Source organism: Dermochelys coriacea, chromosome 3 (assembly GCF_009764565.3).
Source record: "Dermochelys coriacea isolate rDerCor1 chromosome 3, rDerCor1.pri.v4, whole genome shotgun sequence".
Lineage (NCBI taxonomy): Eukaryota > Metazoa > Chordata > Testudines > Dermochelyidae > Dermochelys > Dermochelys coriacea.
In genome coordinates this window covers 201,193,721-201,212,902 of record NC_050070.1, presented here as the reverse complement: position 1 = coordinate 201,212,902, position 19,182 = coordinate 201,193,721, and the positions used below count along the sequence as shown (strand labels likewise).

The following is a 19,182-nucleotide window of genomic DNA, read 5'->3' as shown; positions in this document are numbered from 1 at the left end:
ACAAAAATCCTTTCTAGAATGGATACACACACACACACATCTATTTGGCTGGCTGGTAAAAGAAATATCCTACAACAACTAGTATGAACAGTGTTTGAAAGGGTGACATATTTGTCTTGTGCTTAAACTTTTGCAGCCACCTCCACCAATCGCAGAAAAATCTATTTTTGAAGAAAAGAAAGAATCCTTTAAGGGCAATGTTATTCATCTGAATTCTTTAATAACCAGTGGCACTACTAAGAAAGTTAATATTACATTCATACCCAGAAAAGTAAGTATATTAGCAGAGCCTCAATACTGCTGCATTTTGACACTGAAATGAATATGACAATAGACCTGTATTCTCTGCTGATGTAAATATCTACAGCTTGATTGAAGTCAAAGTCAATTCAGTGGAGCTGAACCCATTAACACCAGCAAAGAATCTGGCCCAATATATTCAGAAATATCAAAAATATACAACTTTTGTTTGCATGATTTGGAAACATGGCTTTCATAACTAGTATCACTTTGCTTGCTCCGCTTAAGAGAAATCATTTTGATCTGACTCTAGAAATTAATAGCCTTCAGTATTTTTATTACAAATCAGTTGATCAAAGAGCAACAACCTTGTAAAAATTCAGGTGGTTTCTCTCTGAGAAAGTTGCTTTACAATGTTGACAATGAAGTTGTATCAGGGTGTAAGGATGATCCTAGTGTACCAAGGGTTAACTCCAGATCAGCTTTCCTCACCTCTTCTACAGCTATTAAGAGGAAGAGCTATAAGAAGGGCTGCTTTGGAGATAGGGGGGCGAGTACCTTTAGAAGAGCAGGGCTGTCATTTGTCTGGCTTAAATCCATTCTAGGGAATCTTTCTACTTACTTGTCAGTTATGTTATTAGCTTATTTGACTTTCCTGTTATAAACAATAATCTTTGAGGAAAAGACCTTGCTGAAGACAACTGATTTTTTTCCCTGAGTCATTCTCTCCTTCAAGATATGCACTGTTGAAATTAAAGAAATTACAGTTAGCCTGTGGAACTCATTGCCACCTAATGTCACTGAGGTCAACATCATAACAGGATTCAAAAAGGGATTAGACATTTAATGTGGATCCATAGTTACAACTGTAACTATATTAAATGTATGTTAAAAATAAATAACACCTTTAAAGGCTGTAAACTCTTATGCTTCAGGCATAAGTTGACTTCTAACTGATGGGGCTTAGGAGGAAACTTTCCCTTTGGGCAAGTTATCCCATGACTGCACCTTCCTCTGAAGTAGCTGGTGCTGGCCACTGTTGATGACAGGATACTGGGCTCGATGGGTCACTGTTCAGATCCGGAATGACAGTCTCTGTGTTACTGTAACAATTAACAGGTAAGATACACACCAGGACCCCTATTAATCCATCAGTTGCAGGTGAAAGCTGTGGGCGTTGCACATGCAAACTGAAAGAACAGTCAGGCCCCAGTCCTTTTTCAAAGCATGTTTGTAAACGTTTGTCCTCACTTACAATGCGCTATGTGCAATAAAGGCCTGTGCCCTCCTTTGTCACACAGAGCTGCAGATTCTGATGCCATCAGTGGCTATTCAGCAGGAGTGCTGGACATCCATTTTTTTCTATATCAGATATTTGTTGTCAAGTGACAATGGTAAAGAGCCTGTGGCATATGCTTCCCTGCAGCTATTAAAGACGTTTGGAAGTTACGTTGGGTAACTCTCTGTCACTATGACGTCTTTTAGCAGGGAAAGCTAGTTGGTTGTGCCAGGTATGGAAGCAGGAAGCAATGCTGGATGTGCCCTCCCATGTGCACTAATATTTTACTCAGTGAGGAAGAGGTTTTGTAACTGTACAGACTATTTTTAGGGTGGGATTTTTAAAAGTGTCTAAGGGACACAGGGTATGATTTTCCAAAGTTTATAAGTGAATTCCAATTCCCACTGGAAGTCCATGAAAGTTAGGTGTCTAACTTCCTTAGGTGTTTGTAAAAATTCCACCCTCAATTGGCTGGAAGTAATGTAATATCAGGGTGAATTTCAGAATTCAAATCACAGATCTCCCAGCTGATAAAGAAAATATTCAACTAAATAACCAATAGTTTGTCTGTCTGATATTGATTCTAATTTAAAAAAAAACTGTATCAAAAATGTTGAGACAATTGCATAAGCATTATTCGTTAATTAGAACATACTAGCGCTTAATTATTACAATTGTATTTACCTTTGTTTTTCAGACTTGGACCCCGGAAGCGACAACAGCTAGTCTAATAAGAAAGCGGGAATTGCATCGTGAGCGCTTTACTTACGAGGTGGACTTTGAAGACTTCATGATGCCCTTTAAGAAGAATTTCATGGGAAAAGCCCGGGCGTTAGAAATGGCGTCTTAAATTAATGCGTGCCTTTCTTTGCATCAAAGTTCAGAAAGGGCTTAAAAGTAGAGGCTCTTTTTTGAAGGCAGAATCATGTTACCCTTATTTAATGCCCCTCAATTATGATAAAATTGTAGCAAAACTTTTTTTTTCCTTTGTACAATTATGTAGTTTCCCTGTAGTTAAGGGCTTAATCTTCTAAGAGGCTGAGCTACACCAAGATTCTAGAATCCTGAAAGGATCAGGCTCTGATTTACCAGTGTATACAGACTCTAGTTCCATAAAACAATGCATCCTTTAAAATTTATAAACATAGGCACTATTGGCTACAGCTTTATGCTGCCATATTCTTGAACACAGGGCAAGACTCATCCAAGGGCAAGTAGCTTTTTATTTATCTTTCTCTTATTAGGATATTTTTAAAAAAAGAACAGGGTAAATTGCAAGCAGGATAAGTCCTCTATTGGGATGTCCTTAGCCAGTGCTACGGGACAGTCAAGAGCAAAGCATCATCCTCCAGAGAGATATATGGCATCATTCCTATTAGTTAAAATTTGAAAATAGACGAGTAATGAGTAGTTCTGGTATTAATTCCTGAACTGATATTTTCGTATCCCATTACACACACTTGCAAAATGGACACATGCAGGGATTCGCTCAGTATTGCATTACTCGAGTTCTGAGCCAGTGCACCACACTTGTGACTCAGGCCATGGTGTATTTTCAACAAACTTGCCAGAAGCTGGGACTGGATGATGGAGGATGGATCCCTTGAAATTGCCCTTTTCTGTTTATTCCCTCTGGAACATCTGGCACTGGCCACTTTTGGAAGACAGGATACCGGGCTAGATGGACCATTGGTCTGACCCACTATGGCTGTTCTTATGTTGTTTCAAAAATAATCAGTACTGGGAGTGTAGTTTTGCTCTCATGGGGCTTGATACAAGGCCTTTTGAAGTCAGTGGATGTCCTATACTCAAGGAATGAAGACCAGTGAATATTGTCCCTACCTTAGAAATAGGCTTTAGGAGTGATCTTGGGAATTATAGACTGGGGGGCCTTGTTTTAGCACCAGAAAAACTGGTTGAAAACATACTTAAAAAGAGAATTATAAGACACCTTGTTTGTTTGAAGATGAAAACGCCCAGCGTGATGTTGTGTGTCATTTAAATAGTACATAATTTTTCCATAGTGCATGTGGAACTCCCCGCTACTATATATCTGAGGACAATAACTTAGTACAAGATGTAGACATTTATATGGATTATGAGAACAGCCATAGTTACTTCAGAGATGACCTTTTTATATATATATGTATATATATATATATATATAAGGGATACAAACCCTCATGCTTCAGAGCCTAAGCTAATTAGTAGTTGAATGTGTTAGGAAGAAAGTTTCCTTGTGGCTAGATTATTCTATAATTTTCCTTTGCAGAGATGCTGGCATCTCCATCAGAAGTATGTTTCTGAGACACGATACTGGACTAGAATAACCATTGGTCTGACCTAGTGTGACGGTGCTTGTATTTATATTTGTGTCTCCATGAGCTCTAGATCCAGTTTTTTCAGTTTACAAGGGTAAAAATATTTGGGTTTTTTTCTGTCAGTCCTGCCAACTCTACATGGAATCTGAGAGTCAGGCTGGGTTCCTTCCTCCATGTGCATCATCTCCAGTAATAAAGATTCTGTAGACCAAATTCTGCCCTCAATGACATCTGTGCAGCCACATTGCCCTTAATGGGTGTGCACAGGCACTGCTGAGGATAGCATGGACTTCGGTGGGAGCTTTGCCTGAGTAAAGACTGCAGGATTGAGACCTTAATAGTGGTGGTACTTTACATTTCTCTACCCATGCCTCTTACTGGCCCAGTTACCCAAATGAGCCCAATGCTTTTTATCCTAGTTGCATGCAGAACGATAGACGTTCTGTTCACTGATACGGAGACAGAAACTTGAAGCAAATGACTTAGACACCTTTTGTTATTAAAATAATTCTTAATGAGCTATGTCCTTGACATTTGAAAATTTTGGGGCCAGGTTCCCAGCTAGTGTAAATGCACATAGTTCCATTGATTTTACATCAACAGAGCCCTTGTGCTTCCTTTCTTTTGAAGATGAACACACCCAGTGCAATATTACGTGCAATTTAAAATGACCTTATTTAACATGTAATTATTTAGAATGGAATTGGCATCTTCGCCCTGATGAAAATTCTCAGGGCAAGTTGCTTCGCATGGAAGAATGCCCCAATACTACTGGTATTGTAGTTTGTATATTTCAGAGTAATGGTGGCCTTTCAAGGGAAATAGGGTGTCCTGGGTTGACATAAGTTGTTTGGGGATTCTCAATATATGGGCATGGTATCTTTGATCGTCAGTTTATACCCAGATAGTTCAAAATAATAAAATAATTGCATTAAAACTATTCAGAAAGAACCATGCAAAGGAGGATGAGGTGGCAGACAACAAATGATCAAAAATAAAGCTGTATCTGTACATACAGAAAAAGTATCAGGATCAGTTTGATAAATCATACACGCTAGAATAAAGCAGACTTCACAGATAGAAATGGGGGTGAGGGGAGCGGGGAAATTCATAAGTCAATTATTTCAGAAAGTAAATAACAATGTTCAGGACACGGGCGTATCATGGGAATCAGCTGGGAGAGTTTTCTCAGCATTAATGTCAGCTACTCATTAATACCGTAATAAATAGCCTACCGTTAGGTAATTACTGCTATGATTAACTAAGGGCAATGTCCTGTTTGGCTTACACAGATGAGTGGCTCCACTGGATGGGAGAAGGATTTTGTCTGGATGCAGTAGAAGAGTTTAACCTAACCAGTGTACAATGCTGTTTCTCCCATTGTTTTGTGTTGTGCAATGTGAGGCTTGATTGTGACTGGCCTTTGAAAGGCATGCAAAAAACTTCTCCAGTGCATAGTTGCAACCCCTGGGCACTTGTGACTGACCCCTCTGTGCACGCAGGCAAAAAAAGGGGGAAGGGACCGTGTAGGGATCCACCATTTTCTTACACATTGCCCAAAAGTGGGAAGGGAAGGGGGTTAAGAAGGAGGTGAAGACACAGCTCAACCCGGAACAACATGCTGGGTGCAATGGGAGGAGCAGTTTGTGTTCAGGTAGCCTGGGAAGTCCGTCTGCACGGCAGGCTGCTCAGGGAGGCTCTGCCCCACCTCTCAACAGGTGCCAGTGTATTTATGGCACCATTTGGCCCATAGTGTTCTAAGGTGGGGATAGGATAAAAAGCACCCTCGAAAACAGAGCTTCTCAACCTGTGGCCCACGTGCTGCTTACAACCCAATCAGCACAGAGCTGCGGCCCATGTGACATCCTCAGAGCAATACAGGTAGTATTGGATGTGGCCCACGTAACACGTTGTGGGCTGCATATGTGGCTCACAATGGTAAATAGGTTGAGAACCACAGCCCTAAAGTAAATGTTGAAAGTAAAACTCCTTTGTGTGTGTGGGGGGGGGGTTGTGTATTTATAACCTATATAAGTATAATTTTCAGTACTGAAGGGCAATTCAGAGGCAACACTAGTTTGTAAAGACCTGGTTTGGTTAATTTTGGACCTGACCCTACAAATCCATGCTCACATGAGTAATGGGTACAGTGTGAGCCTGCAGAATCAAGTCCTTTTGTGGCACAATTTTCTCCTGTTATGTTTTTTGTTCCATCTGTACCAGGGATTTTTAGCAAATCAACAATCTGCACAGCAACCAACATATTTTTTTTTAATGTGGAGACATCATTTCCATTTGATGCAGCAGCTGCAGTAAGTCACCCCAAGTGCTGCATTTCTTGGGATTACTACACTCAGACTTGAAGGCATTCAGGATTTTACCTCACACCTCAAAGCACACCTCAGGTGTTTTATAACCTCACAGACTAACAGACCACATTGTGCAGAGTCATGTGGAATGCAGTCCATTTCCATTGGGGGTTAATGAAACTACTCATGTGAGTAAAGGTCAGCACATACATAAGTGTTTACAGGATTGGGGCCTTAGATTGTAAACTCAGGGCAGGGATTGTGTTTTACTCTGTAGTCTGACTAACGTGCTGGGGCCCTGATCCCTGACTGAGTGCTACTGCACTATATTAAATGATTTATCTGGAGCTATCCTTGAAGGCCACTCATATGCCAAGGTTACATATTCTCAGTTTGGCAGAGAAAAGGGAGTATCATTTAGAGCTTCGTTCAGCAAAACTATTTATGTGAGTAAGGATTTTGCATGATTTCAGTGAATCTCCTCATGTGAATAGAGATTGCTCAAGTGAGGAGAGCTTTTCAGGGTCATGTTGCCTTTGACTGTGTCTGACATGACTTGCTATATATAAATATGAAACTATGAAATATGTGGGAATGTTCTGCCTTAAAATTACCCACTTGGTATTTGTACCTGTTATATGTTTGAAAAGCTCAAGCTCTTGTTCAGGAAGCCCAGGGATGTGTGTGGAAAAACTTTTGTTACTTGTATGTTTAATAGCAAATTAGTATGTATTAAATAAAATCTTTAAAGCTAATGCAGAATGCAGCATCCTGATTCCTCAAGGGCTTTCAATGGCAAAAGTAATTGCCATCTATGCTATAGAGGAGCGTAGGATATGAGCCATGATTTTCTGCGAGAGTGCCAGTATGAAGATAGTGAACAGAAACCTGTCTGCAAGTGTGTAGACAAATCAAAATCTTGTATGTAATTGTGAAAATGACCTGCATCACATGACAGAAAAGAGACAAGTTTGCCTCTAAATTCTGCTCTGTGATCTGCACTTGGGTGGCTTTTATTCAGCAGTTAGAGTTAAGCCCTAAATAAGAAGGTCTATCTGCCTAAGGGATTGTTTGCCTTATGTCCCTTCATAGAAATTGAGACTGGCCAGGATGGAACGGCTTACCATCCCTCTGGAGAAATCAAGAGGTAGATTCTTCTCCATTTAGGAACAGTTCTGCAGAATTCTCTGATCTTCAGCAAAAATACGGGGGGGGGGGGAGGGGATGGCATTCTGGCCTCTGTAGCCCTTAGGACTTTTTAAATTTTATTTTTGTAGGTTATTGTGTTTAATGAACTTTGCATATGTTGCGTGATTCTGTATTATTGTTTATGTGAATAAGGTGTCACTATTTGCAAATGGTTGTGCCCTGTGGATTAGGAGTAGGAAATATTGAGGTGGCAGAAAAGAGAACCAACAAAGAGTTACGAGAGACCTCTGACAAGAAAGTGCCTGGGGTTTCAAGTTCTCCATTGCTAAAATGAAAGGATTGATCTTTACAGAAAGGAAAGTTACAAAGGTACGTGAACAGTATCTGTGTGGAGAACAAAGAGATATAGTTAAAAAGTTCAAATTCTTAGGGGTCATATCTGATACTAAATTACTTTGGAAAGATCATATAGACGCCTTTGGGGCCTTCGCTTTAGATTCAAAAGTTGTGTTAGGCCATAAGAATTAAGACAGCCAGTTGACTGGATTATTGTGGTGATTTATTTTGAGTTGCACAAACTATCGCAGCAGTGAATTTCCATTTTGCAATACATGGATACAGCAAAAGATACATGCAGTGACAAACAATTTTAATCTAGGTTAGAGGGCTCTCAGTTTCATAGCACCAAAGCAAATAAATCAAGGGGAAAAGTGAGGACAACTGCCCTGCCAATAAAATGTAAGACGGTGTTTATAGACATTGCATGACACAAGAGGCACTTCTGGTCTCTCGTCCAATAATCCCACTTACACAATTACCGTCATAACAGGGATCTTCCCTTTTTCTTTTTGGCTAAAGAACACTTAGGGTCTGCTAAAAGATTCTCTTCCATGGATGCAACTGTCATGTGTCTTAAGCAAAGGTTAATTAACATTTAAAGGTGACTGAGTAGAAACATACTCACATATTTAGAGCAATGGTTTTGGTTTCTTCTACCAGTAGGGCTGAAGACTTTGGCAATATTTTGGGCAGTGCAACCTGCATTGGCATAACAAGAATGAAAGGAAATCAGAGTTTTGCAAGTGCCCACTTTTAATATATATTTGTGCCTTTGCCCCAGTACCCTTAACAGGGAAGTTGCCTTAATGGCAATCATGCCGAAGGAGTTCCAAATCAGTGGGCTTTAAAAAACAAACAAAGTTGATCTAGTCTCAAGAAATAGATATGAGAGAGCTGGAGATATCAAAAGTGATTTCAGCCATAAATATCTACAGTAAAATGCCTCTATTGGAGTCAACATTTCTTTGCAGTACACATATAACCCAGTGTCTACCATCTTTACTCATAATGGGCCACATTCTTGGCTAATAAAGATCAAATAGTACCTTGCTCATCAAATAAACCTATTGATTTCAGTGACACTGCTCAAGAAGCAATGCAATACTCAAGACTAGCAAATGCAGAGCAGACCACAAAATGGGAAATTCAAGTAAAGAAAGAAAAGAGAGGGGGGAAAAATCAGTAAATACCTAGTTACCAAATGGGCCTGAATAACTTATAGTGGAATGAAAACATAACAGCATAAACCTAGCACCACTAAAGTTTGGAAGTGCTTTGCACTCAACTCACGCAGAGCGCTGTACAGACATTAATTAATCCTCACAGCACGCATTTATTCCAAGCTACGAACATTAGTGGCCTAGCCAAGGGACGGGCTGCACAGAGGTTTTTGGGACCTGGGGCAAAATGTGAACCTGAGACACCTCTGCCCTGTCCTTCCCAAAAAAATTATCATGGAGACAAAAGTTTAAGAAGAAAGGAGGGGCTGGGGAATCAGAGACGGCTGAGGCCTGTGTGATCTCTGGCCTCCCGGTGGGGATTAGGAGTTGGGGAAGGGGTGCATGATCAGAGGGGAACCAGGCCTGTGGAGTTTCTGTCTTCCCCACAGGGATGGGGAGGTTCTGCCCTGCATGCAGCCTGGCAGCTGCTCCTGGTTACACCTCTTCCTGAGCTTTGGCCCTTCTGCTAGTCATGGCAATATCCCTCACCCTGCTTCTTCCTCCAGGCTCTCAGCCTGTGGGTTACCTCAGGCTTGGTACAATGATGCTAGCAGTGGCCATGGTGGGATCTGGGCCCAGCGGGGGCAGACAAATTGTTCCTCGTATTATTGTTGACAGGCGCCAAACCTGAGTGGCAGTGCGACCCCATGCATCAGGCTGCATCACTGCTCTCTCAAATGGGGCCCAGCCATGCCTCTGTCATTTTGGGGACCCTCTCAAATGAGTGGCCTGAGGCAAATTGCCCCTCTTGTCCACCCTGACCCCCTGGCAGCCCTGGTAGTGATCGACTTTGACACCATGACAGAAAGCAACACTTCCCCCACCTCCAATGTGTACCCCCGCTGCAAGTACCCCCTCCAACACCCCCAAATACTCCCTCCCAGTACACACATACCCCTCAAGAACCTCCCAAATGCCCCTTCCAGCTCCCCTCCCCTCTACCTGGGGAATTTGAAATCTAGTAACCCTCACTGCTTGGCCCAGTCACCTGAATATATAGTCAGGAAGTGCTGTGTACTCATTCCAGCTCTTCCACTGACTGGTTGCGTGACCTTGGGCAAATCACGTAACCTCTCTCTCGGTCTCAAGATATGTCTGCATTTACAGCAGCTGTTGCGCTGTAGACGCTGCCTACGTCGACAGAAGAGGTTTTTCCATAGATGTAGATAATCCCCCTCTCCAAGAGGGAGTAGCTAATTCAGTGGAAGAATCCTTCTGTCTATCTAGTTGCATCTACTCTGGAGGTTGGGCCAACATTACTACAGAGCTCAGAGTGCAACATTTTTCACACCCCTGAATGCTGCAGCGAGGTTGACTTAAGTTTTCGGTATAGACCAGGCCTGTTTCCCTGTATGTAACCCAAAGATAACACATACCTCACAGAGGCACCATGTAGACTAAGTCAATGTCAGTCCACTGAATATGTAAAGAGTTATGTAAGTGTGAAGTACTATTCAGTGCCTTTAGTCTCTCAGTTCTCTTTCCATAGCATAGGCTAGTGCAGTGGTTCTCAGCCAAGGGTAAGTATTTTTCAGTAATAGCATACTGTGACACTTATGTCTGATTTTGTAAGCAAGTAGTTGTTAAGTGAGGTGTGATTTGCGGGTACGCAAGACAAATCAGACTCCTGAAAGGGGTACAGTAGTCTGTAAAAGTTGAGCGCCTTTAATTCGCCCCTGAACCCCGGGGCTCCCAGCCGCCTCTGCAGCTGGTAGCTCTGGGGTGATTTAAAAGCCTTGGGGCTCCTAGCCACAGCCGGAGCCCTGAGGCCTTTAAATCTTGATTTAAAAGCCCCGCCTCTTCCAGTTGATGCCATGCCTCTTCTGGGTGAGGCCATGCCCCCAGTCAGGACTCCAGCATACCGGTAAATCCTTTAAGTTACTTTCACCCCTGCCTTTAGCTGTGATGCTTCCTGAAATCAGGTGGAAGTCAGAATTGCTACTTGAATATCTTTTTACAAAAAGGCCTTCTTGATGGGCAAGAAAGTGACCAGTCTGAAAAATAGAGAGGGGCTGAAGGCTGGAAATGCATGAATAATATTGCCCACATAAAAATACCTCCCTTATTCCCAACAGCAGTCAGGGCTGGATCTTTGCCTTCCCCCATGGATTTCTCAGAGGTATCATGTAATCTTTTTTTCAGTATATAACAGCTCAGTTTCACTGTCCAGCTTCAAAAAGCCTAGCACACATTCACATTCCTTATCTGGGCTTGATTTTCCAGGTACTTACCTTCTCTTTCCCTAGGCATGTAATCTTTGGAGGGACCATTTTCAGATCTTTCTTTAACTGCTCTCCCCTCCATTGGGACAACAAGCCTTGTCCGTTGGAGGATGATAAAGCAGCACTCTTTCAGCAGGAAGCTGAATGTTGACACAGCTTCTTCAGGGCACCATGCAGTACCTCACTTCCTGTGGACGCAGAGACATGAACAAGATGTAGAGGCTGAGTTAGCAAATACAGCCAGGTTAGATCACAGCAGTAGCAGCAGTGTATTTACAGCATACCTAAGTCCTTGTTGTGAATGAAATGACTAAGTTATCCTAAAATGTGCCTTAATCATCCTTAGCATTTGTCTTGTTTAGAGTTCAAGGTCTCTTCTATTACCTATGGAATCCTTCAAGGGTGGCTTCACATCGCTTTACCTGGGATAGAGGAAGCTGATATTAGCTTTGGTTTGATACCCAAAAAAGGGTTTCTCTTACACTGTTCCATTGCATGATAAGGGCTGCTACATTCCCCCCACTACCCCATCTTCCTACACATTGTCCTGTGTGCCATGATTAATTCTTTGGCCAAACTAATGAAATTAATTGACATTGGGTATTGTTATTGTAAATGCCATTTAAATATTTAGTATGCTTTCCATATTATCTGTGTGAGCAAAACTCTGTCTTTTCTTAAGAAGTTTTTCAAATGTCTCTTTGTTCATGCAGAAAATCTCTTCTTGGAAGAAGAATAGACTCAGATCCCGCCCATGAACAACCAGGTAATGGGATATGGGTAACTGAAAGATCGTCAATGGTTCAGAGCGCCAATAAACAATACATTTCTACAGCAACCTCTAAAGCACCCTCTGGATGAGCAGTGACTGCTCACTCAAACATATCTGCTTGTGAATGACATGATAATCCTAACGCTGAAACACCATGACCAATCCCTCTCCAAAACATTGACTGGGATTCGCTGAATCAAATGTCTGATTGTAATTGGCTGGGCAGCCATTAGCTTGCCTCGCAGAGGCAGAAGTTTCAGGTGGAAATCTTGTGCCTTACAGATCATTTTTCTGCAGGCTTTTTCTGTTTCACATGTATCTCAGAGGAGGATGACCTTGCTATGCTGACTATGGGCCTCATCTTGCAAACCCATATCCGTGCAAGTAATCTCGCAGAGGTCAGTGGTGTAATATGCTGAGTGTAGTTCAAGAAAGAGGGACTATCCATGTGAGCAATGGTCCAGGGCCCGAACTGTGACTTTTCATTTCTGATCTGAACAAGGGATGGCGAATAAGCAGCAGCACCTTAGAATAGCCCCAGGAGGATAGTGCTTCAGAGTCATAACCTCTCCTCTGCTTCTTCCTTGTACCAGAGGGTGGGGACAATGATTTGCTGCTGGCTTATCCTAGTCACAAGCTATTACAACTAGAGGCGGTCAGGAATCTTTCAAGTAAACACTTTTTGTTGGAAAATACCCATTTGTTGAAAGCTTTTGCAGAAACATATTGGCTTCATAGGCGCTGACTCCATTGGTCCTCCAGGGTGGGAGCACCCATGGAAAAAAGTTAGTGGTGCTTACTACGCATTGGCAGCCGGCTCCTCCCTCCCATCCAGCACCTCCACCAATCAACTCCTCCCCCTCCATCCCAACGCCTCCCACCCACTGCAATTAGCTGTTCTGCGGCAGGCGCAGGGCAGGAGTGGAGACAGGGCGTGCTCGGTGGAAGGGGTGGAGCTGGGCAGGAAGAGGCAGGGTGGGAGAGGGGGCTTGGGAGAAGGGGTGGGGCAGGGCCTGGGGTGGAGTGGGGGGTTGAGCACCCCCAGGGCCTGCGGGAAGCTGGTGCCTGTGATTGGCTGTGTTGGGAAGATTTCTCAAGGTGGAATTTCTGGTGGGAGAGCGACAGCCTCGAGTAGCCAATAGCACATTAGTCGGGGTGCTCACCTGGGATGTGGGGGACTCTGTTTCAAGTCCCTTTTCTGCCTCATTGGGAGCAAGGACTTGAACCCACACCTCCCAGCTCTGTGCCATAGCTATTAGACTACAATCTGGGATGGGGCTCGCTCAAGCTTTCCTTTCAGAGCTGTTCTACTTTATGTAAGCATTGGGCCAGAACAAGAGAGACAGCTAGGGCTCTCTGATTCAGAGCAGGTCTTGAACCTTGGTATCTCACATGCCTGGAGAGTGTCCTAACCACTGAGCTATTGGCAGGGGTGAAAGTAACTTAAAGGACTTACCAGTACACTGGAGTCCTGAGCAGGGGGGCGGGGCCTCAACTGGAAGGGGCATGGCCTCAATCAGAAGAGGCGGAGACTTTAAATCCCCGGGCCCTTTTACAGCGAGATTTAAAGGGCCTGGGGCTCCGGCAGTGGCGGCTGGGAGCCCCAGGCCTTTTAAATCACCGCTGGAGCTACCAGCTGCAGAGGCAGCTGGGAGCCCTGGCCCGGGGGCGGCAGAGCCCCGGGTCCTTTAAATCACCTCCGGAGCCCCCGGCCACTGCCGCTACCCCGGGGGCTCCAGCAGCGGGGCTTGGGTGGCAATTTAAAGGGCCCCGGGCTCCGGCTGCTGCAGGGAGCCCCGGGCCCTTTAAATCACTGGCCTAGGGAAGCCAGTCTGGTATGACAGTACCAGCTTACTTTCACCTCTACCTATTGGCTATAATGGGCTAGGTCTCATTCCCCTGTTTTAAATTTTAGAAGGGCTCAGTTTCACTCCAGTAACACAAACAAATTCCCAAACCTCACAATTTTTCATTTTCCAGTCAGCCCTAATTACAGCTCAAGGGCTTGGCTCATCAGTCCTGTGGGCAGAGGGCAGAGGGTATGAACCCAAAGCTGCTCTTCCCATTCCACACCACTTGCAACCCAAATTCTCTGGCTGCAGGGCAGGGAGGGAGAAAATGGGCTCATGGCTTCCTCCTACATGCCTGGACCCAAAGTCTGGGTAGCTGGCGCAGGAATGCAGGGGGAGTTCATACTCTCCCTTACTCCTTATGCGAGCATGAGGTCCAAGACAAAGCCTAGCCCTGGAATTGTTATATGCCTTCATCTAACGATGCAAACAGACTTTCAACAGGCCATTATTATCCGCTACACAGCCACACGAGGAGCAAAACCACGGATCACTTATAGTTTTGGACTGGCGCCTTAAGTAATATGATTCTCTGATTTGGTTTCCAGTGCAATTGAATGGGTTTATAGTCCACACTCCAATCAGAGCAGGAGATGGAATGCTATCCATTCAGCTATGTGGAAAGGTGTAAGAGCATCACAAGGTCAGTTTGAAATGTGGACATGCAAACCATTAATTGCCAGGGCTGTTTTTATTTTCCCTCTAGAAATGAATAGCAAACTAAGGTCTTCCTCATGAGTTTCATTATGTAGCTATGGTGTTATGAAAGCACTGATGTCAGATTTCAGCTTGGTTTAATTTGTAGTAAACGGTGTGAGTTTTTATGAAAGGCAAAATTGGAAGTAAAACACTGTGGTCTCTAGCCCAGGGGTTCTCAAACTTCATTGCTCCATGACCCCCTTCTGACAACAAAAATTACTACACCACCCCAGGATGGGGGACTAAAACCTGAACCTGCCAGAGACCTGCTGCTCGGGGGGAGGGAGGGTGCACAGCCGAAGCCCAAGGGCTTTAGGCCCAGGCAGGGGGCCTGTAACCTGAGGCCCACCACCCAGGGCTGAAGCTCTTAGGCTTTGGCCCCAGACCCAGCAAGTCTAATGCCAGCCCTGGCGACTCCATTAAAACGGGGTCATGACCCATAGTTTGAGAACCGCTGCTCTAGACCAAATTGCCAGTGATTCTGGTAACCCAGCATTTTCCGGTAACCTATAAAGCATTGCACAGTAAACTCCTTTCCTGTTCAATTTACACACAATTGGGTGTGATTGGGTGGAGAGTCTGGAAGCCTGCATTGTGGATATAGGACTCCTCTGTTGAGTAATGATTCAAAAGAGGGATTTGAAGCCACTTTACTTCCCTCCCAGGGGAGTACTTTAATTGAGTCATTCACGTGCTCTCTGGCCTAATGAATGTTCAAGTATCTTAGAAAAAGCAAAACTGCTTCAAAAAGGAGAGATTAAGAGCAACCCACCAGAATAGCATATGGTGGGGCTGCTTGTACAGGGGATCTGAGTGCAAGTCCCTGCTCCAGAATGTGACCTACTCAAACCTAAGTCACCCATGTGACAGGCACATTCATGAGTTTGCCGGCCTGAAACAGACTTTTCCAGTTTGACAATTATCAGAGCCAAACCAAATATGTTCCCTGGTTTTTCAGTACACTGACTGAATTGAAAAATCAATAAGTAAGCATAAGAGCGTAAGTGTACAAGTAAATGAGAAAATATAAACATGAGAATGCAGATGGGTAAGAGAGTGAATGTCTCAGATCAGAGGAATTTGTACTCTTTTTCCACAGTGTCTCTAAAGGTGGAAGACACACCTCTTTCCAGGGCTTGGCTGGATTTAAGTATCAGCTGCTGTCACCTTTCATTGTTTCATGGGGTGACCTTGATTGCATACTGATGAGCTGGAGATGCTACCTGTTTGTGCGTATGCAGAGGGTTGTAATTCTCCTATGTTGTGGTTATATTGGTTTTGTCTTTGTGACTGGAAATTCTAGGCACAACTTTAAAGCTAGAGTTTTAATTCTGTTTTTTCAGTCCGTTTTCAGAGAGATCTTTTAGTTCCATCAGGGTTTAATAGGAGTTGAAATTCCAATTTGGAATGAAAACCAAAAATTAACATGAAAGGGAATGGAGCTTGGTGATGGGGCAGTCTACTTGGTGGGCTGTTCTGTAGCCGCAGACCTTGTCCAGCAGAGTGCTGGCTGGCTTCTGGGCTATCGGCTTCTTTGGCGGTCCAGACTTCCAGGGTCCATGCAGGGCTTAATTTGTGCCAGGGCTTACGAAGGCAGAGCCCCAGCACCTGTGGGCTCACTGCCTCGGTTATGAAAGTAAAAATATTGCTTGAGCCCTGGCACCTCTTTCATTACAAATTAAGCACTGGGTCTATGGCTCTGGGGCAGGCTGCCTGATGGACTGCCCGGGGCTCCATTCCCTTTTGTGCCAAATGTTGGAGGTTTTGTTCCAGTTTGGAACAAAAGCAAATGTCAAAATATTGAAATCCTTCAGGAAAGCAAATTATCTTTCTCCACCCAGCCCTAGACTCCATAGCTCCTAGCCTTACCCCCAAATTAACAACACCTCTCCAAAGTTCATCACTCTTCTCAAACGCAGACCTTGACGTGGACGTCTCCAGGTCACTTCTGAGTTATTTTAAAAGCAGAATGAATAAATCTGTAGCTGCAGGGACAGAAGAACCAGAGCGTACTCAATTACCGGGGACCACTGGAAAGATAGGATCACAAATCAGAGGCTGACAGCTGCTGGGCAAGTCCTAAATACGCGTGGATGACTGCAAATACCATGGTTGTCAAAGAAATCTATCTTGTCTAGCAGTTTTTAAAAAAAGGCATTTTTTTTAAAGCTTGCTGTTGACTAGCATTGACAGGAAAGTAGAAGACCCGGGGATGATATTGAGTTAGCCATGTCTCTTACAACCTTACATGGGCTTAAATGGTCCTCTGGTGATGTCCATGTGCGATACCTTGAACAACAGAATTCCTGTAAATAATAAAGCTTACGCTCAAATAAATTTGTTAGTCACTAAGGTGCCACAAGTACTCCTTTTCTTTTTGTGAATACAGACTAACACGGCTGCTACTCTGAAACCTTCTACAAGATTGGAACCATTTTAAAGGGCCAGCAGGGTCAGTGGTTGTGCACACATCCCAAACCCAGATCTAGTAAAAATCCCATTCCTGGTTCCCATAGTAAACATTCTCTTATAGTTATAAGTGATAAGAGGCCTGTGTATTTCACAGCTTTTTACCAGGTTTTCCAGCTGGGACCCTGACACGACCCAAAGTTTGCCCAGAAGCAGAGCAAAAAAGCAACAAAGGTGCACATCAAGGTCACATCTCAACGGGCAAGACACAAGCCCGGAGCAATCAGCAGCCCAGCGTATACTTCACATTATTTACACTGGTGCTCAAAATATATGCTGGGCCTTCTGCAGCACATGCCTCAGTAGAGGGAGAGGGCTGGATAGCATGATAGGGCTAGTGCTGAAACACCATTTATAAAGGGCAAGGATGGCCAAGGCATTCCCCAGGGCAGAGAGGAAAAGGGACAACCAGGTGTCCTCAGAACACTTTTATCCCAAATGTTGAACAGTTGGCTTGCAATATAAAAGGGAGGCATTCTCCAAAAGCAGCCAGTTCCTGTTCAAAGGTAATAATACATCGGAGGAGAGGCAAGAAGGGGTTAAAGAACTCCTGTGGTCACAATCAGACCCAACCTGCTGCACCTATGGGCCTTGTCAGGCTTGGGGGAAGGCCCCAAGGGTGGGATGCTCAGTGGTTGAGGTGGTGCCCTGAGCCGATGAGAGCTCCTGCCCCAAGACCAGGATCAGCGTGGGAGTGCTGCCAGCCTGGGTCCTCTGAGGAAAGAAGATGGGCTGGCTTATTTCTTTTGGTGAAATCCCCAAATGTAATTCTTGGCCTTCACCCATCCAGGAGGTTGGGAGCTGAGATTCCCTGTAGAGGCTGAAAGCTTGCTTCTCCTCCTTTGTTTGAGGGGCGGGGGGGACCCTGCCCTGAGTGGGCTTTGGAACCATGTTCTTTTTGGTTTGGACTGTCTTACACCTTACACCCACCCACTGGAGCTGGGCTTGCTAAAATGTACAGCTTGAGGGCCACACCCCAGGACTGGGTAACAGAACTGATGTTGCCCAGGGAATAATGGGTGAGGTGAATGAAGGGTCTGCCTTCACTCCAAGGGGGTGACCCGGACATGTTACATTTGACAGAACTTGTAAAAATGGCTATAACCGGCAAACAGCAGATCACCCATTGGCCTGGGTGTATTGCACTGATCTGATACTGGATATTAACAGATGTCATACTGGTCAGCTGTCTGACCTTGGGCAAGTCACTGTCCCTCAGTTTACCCACCTGCAAAATGGGGATGATCTGACCTCCTTTAAAAACTGCTTTGAGCTCTATGGATGAAAAGTGGTATATAAAAGCTAAGTATTAATTATGGTTTCCAGTAAACCATTCATCTTATCCCAAGCGTGGGGTCCTTTCCCAAACATTCTCCTCCTTTGCAGAAGAGTAATGAGCCAATCTAGCTAAGGGTCATCAGGCTTGCATTTCCAGATCCATGGAGACCACATGGTTGAATGGTTAATAGCTTGTAAAACAGGACAGACCCAAACCAGTCCAGTCTGTCAGTGGGGCAATGCACTGTCCTGTTCCAATCAGGTGCCATGAAGCAATGGCTGCAGAAACCATACACAGACGGGAAGATTATGAGAGTTTCATAAAATAACATGTTCCCTGCCTTACGGAGCTTGAAAGAGATGAAGAATGGGCAAAATGGCTGCAACATGCAAGTAAAGTGGTGGTGTGTGCTGAATGGCAATTCAACTTTTGTAATATGTTTGCCTACCTGTAAATCATCCCTCCCCGGCATGCACATTTCTATTCCCATCAGTCCAGCTACCCCACTTTGCCCTTCATTAAAAACATCTGTTCTCCACTTCCCTTCAATGAAGCCTGTGTTCCCAGGGAGTCAGCCTGGGTTACTGTCCAGGTTCATCCAGGAGCTATAAGTTATGCATCGGTTCATTAGCTGAACCCTCTGCCTTTGAGGCGGGGTGTGCTCCAAGGAAGGGCAAGTGGTGGTACATGCCCTTCCTTCGGGCTCCTGCCCGAGAGGCCACCTTAACTTCTCCAAGGGATAGCTCTAGGGAGCCTCCTGCCCTTGGAGCCTATTACGCCGACTGCTGAGTTAGTGTCTCCCCCAGCCTGCTGGATTGCACCGCTTTCTGGGCAACCACTGCCCACACACTTGGCAGGTGTGAACCCCTCCCTGGTGGAGGGGAGGTGGTAGCTGGTTTCTGCAGGGTCTCTGTGTTTAGGTGACTGTTGGTTCTTGGTGGAATCTGACACACACACACACACCCCGGCTAGCCGATGTAGCCAAAAAGAAATCATTAGAATCCTAGGGCCGGATCCTCCGCAGCAGCTAATAA

General features: G+C 44.4%; 1 protein-coding gene across 2 annotated transcripts in view; it reads left to right on the top strand.

The window, feature by feature from the left end:
* The window catches only part of ANKEF1 (ankyrin repeat and EF-hand domain containing 1), a 34,020-nt gene extending 27,128 nt beyond the window's left edge, over nt 1–6,892 (top strand). The window contains exons 9-10 of one of the 2 annotated variants that reach the window (XM_038396231.2): nt 137–271; nt 2,217–6,892. In XM_038396231.2, coding sequence (XP_038252159.1) covers nt 137–271; nt 2,217–2,369 — 288 coding nt within the window. In that variant the 3' untranslated portion in view covers nt 2,370–6,892. The remainder of the gene's footprint in view (nt 1–136; nt 272–2,216) is intronic. The other variant, XM_043512110.1, reaches the window with a different exon arrangement.
* The last annotated feature ends 12,290 nt before the right edge of the window (nt 6,893–19,182 follow it).